Raw genomic sequence first — 1,396 nt, forward strand, 5'->3', positions numbered from 1 at the left:
CGGGGCCCCCCGGGGGGCCCCTGGGGGCCCCACAGCAGCCCCTTTTCTGGGGCCCCAAGGGGCCCCTTTTGGGTCTCTTCTGCACGCAGGGCAGCTGTTTATACACCCGAAGTTGCAATTAAAGGGAATTAAATGCAGCAGCAGCACCTGAAGGCACTAGGGGCCCCCTGGGGTCACCTGGGGACCCCTGGGGGCCCCTGGGGGCCCCCAAAAGCCCCCTAAAAGACCCTTAAAGAGACCCCTGGGGCCCCCAAAAGACACCTAGAAAACAATTAAAGACACCTCCAGGGGGCCCCCAGAGACCCTCAAGGGCCTCATTGAGAACCCCATGGGGGCCCCCGGGGACCCCGAAGGGGCCCCTTAGGGGCCCCCAAAGGCTCCGAGGGCACCCAAAGCCATTTAGGGGGCCCCCAAAGGGCCCCAAGGCCGCTTAGGGGGCCCCTGGGGGCCCCGGAAAGGATAGAGGGCAAGGGGCCGCTACCTGAGAAAGACCTCTTGGGTCATTTTGGTGCTGCTGCAGCAGCAGCACAAGTTGCTGCACTGATGCATGCGTGAGAAACTGGGGCATGATCTCATCTGCCAGCAGCTGCAGCAGCATGTCCCTGCTGCTGCTGCTGCTGCTGCTGCTGCTGCAGATACGTGTTGTGGGCCCCTCCAAGAGATTGGGGGGCCCCTGGGGCCCCTCCAGTCCATTAGGGTCATGACTAGGGTGACGGTGGAGCTGATTGAGCAGCAGCAAAATGGTCCCGCTGTCGAGGCTGCAGCAGCAGCAGCAGCAGCAGCAGCAATAGCAGCACAAGCAGCAGCAGAACCATCACCATCGCAGCAAACTCTTAACAACGCAAAAGCAGCAGGCTGGGGGCCCCGCAGGAGCCCTATGGGGGGCCCCACCAGTACCCTGCATCCGTGGGGGGGCCCCCACTATCTAGGGGGCCCTAGGGGCCCCCTTAAAGTACCTAAAACCCCTGGGGGGCCCCCAAGAAACCCTCAGTGGCATTTGAAAGCCTTTAGGAGGCCCCTAAGAGCCCTTGGGGCCTCCAGGAGGTTTTATGGGGCCCCCTAGGGGCCCCCTTGGGGCCCCCCCGCCCTTGGAGGCCCCCCGCCAGGGGCCCCAGGGGCCCCCGGGGGCCCCAGAGGCCCCCAGGAGCCTATGTGGGGCCCCTAAAATCAAATAGGGGGCCCCCAAGCTGGCGCAAACTGAGGGGGGGACCCCCTGGGGTAGTGTTTGCATGCGCACCTGGTAGGGTCAAGTCTGGGGCTGCTGCTGAGGGCCGAAAGGTTCAAAAGGGGACAAAAGGGGGCAGAAGAGGGGCCCCAAGAAGGGGCCCTCGGGGGGCCCCCCGCTCCTGGCTGCGAGGCCGTTGGGGTCATCCCACTGCCACCCAGGGGGGGCCCC

The 1,396-nt window shown here is 65.2% G+C and overlaps 1 protein-coding gene across 1 annotated transcript; it reads right to left on the minus strand.

Moving 5' to 3' along the window:
- Window positions 1–430: 430 nt before the first annotated feature.
- Window positions 431–758, minus strand: ETH_00038900 (uncharacterized protein; the record flags this gene model as incomplete). The annotated part of the gene is made up of 1 exon (XM_013379842.1): window positions 431–758. A coding segment is annotated over one exon (328 nt), but the record flags the coding sequence as incomplete, so codon positions are not given.
- Between the last annotated feature and the right edge of the window lie 638 nt (window positions 759–1,396).

Source organism: Eimeria tenella, genomic scaffold, assembly GCF_000499545.2.
Source record: "Eimeria tenella Houghton genomic scaffold, Eth_scaff4066, whole genome shotgun sequence".
NCBI lineage: Eukaryota > Apicomplexa > Conoidasida > Eucoccidiorida > Eimeriidae > Eimeria > Eimeria tenella.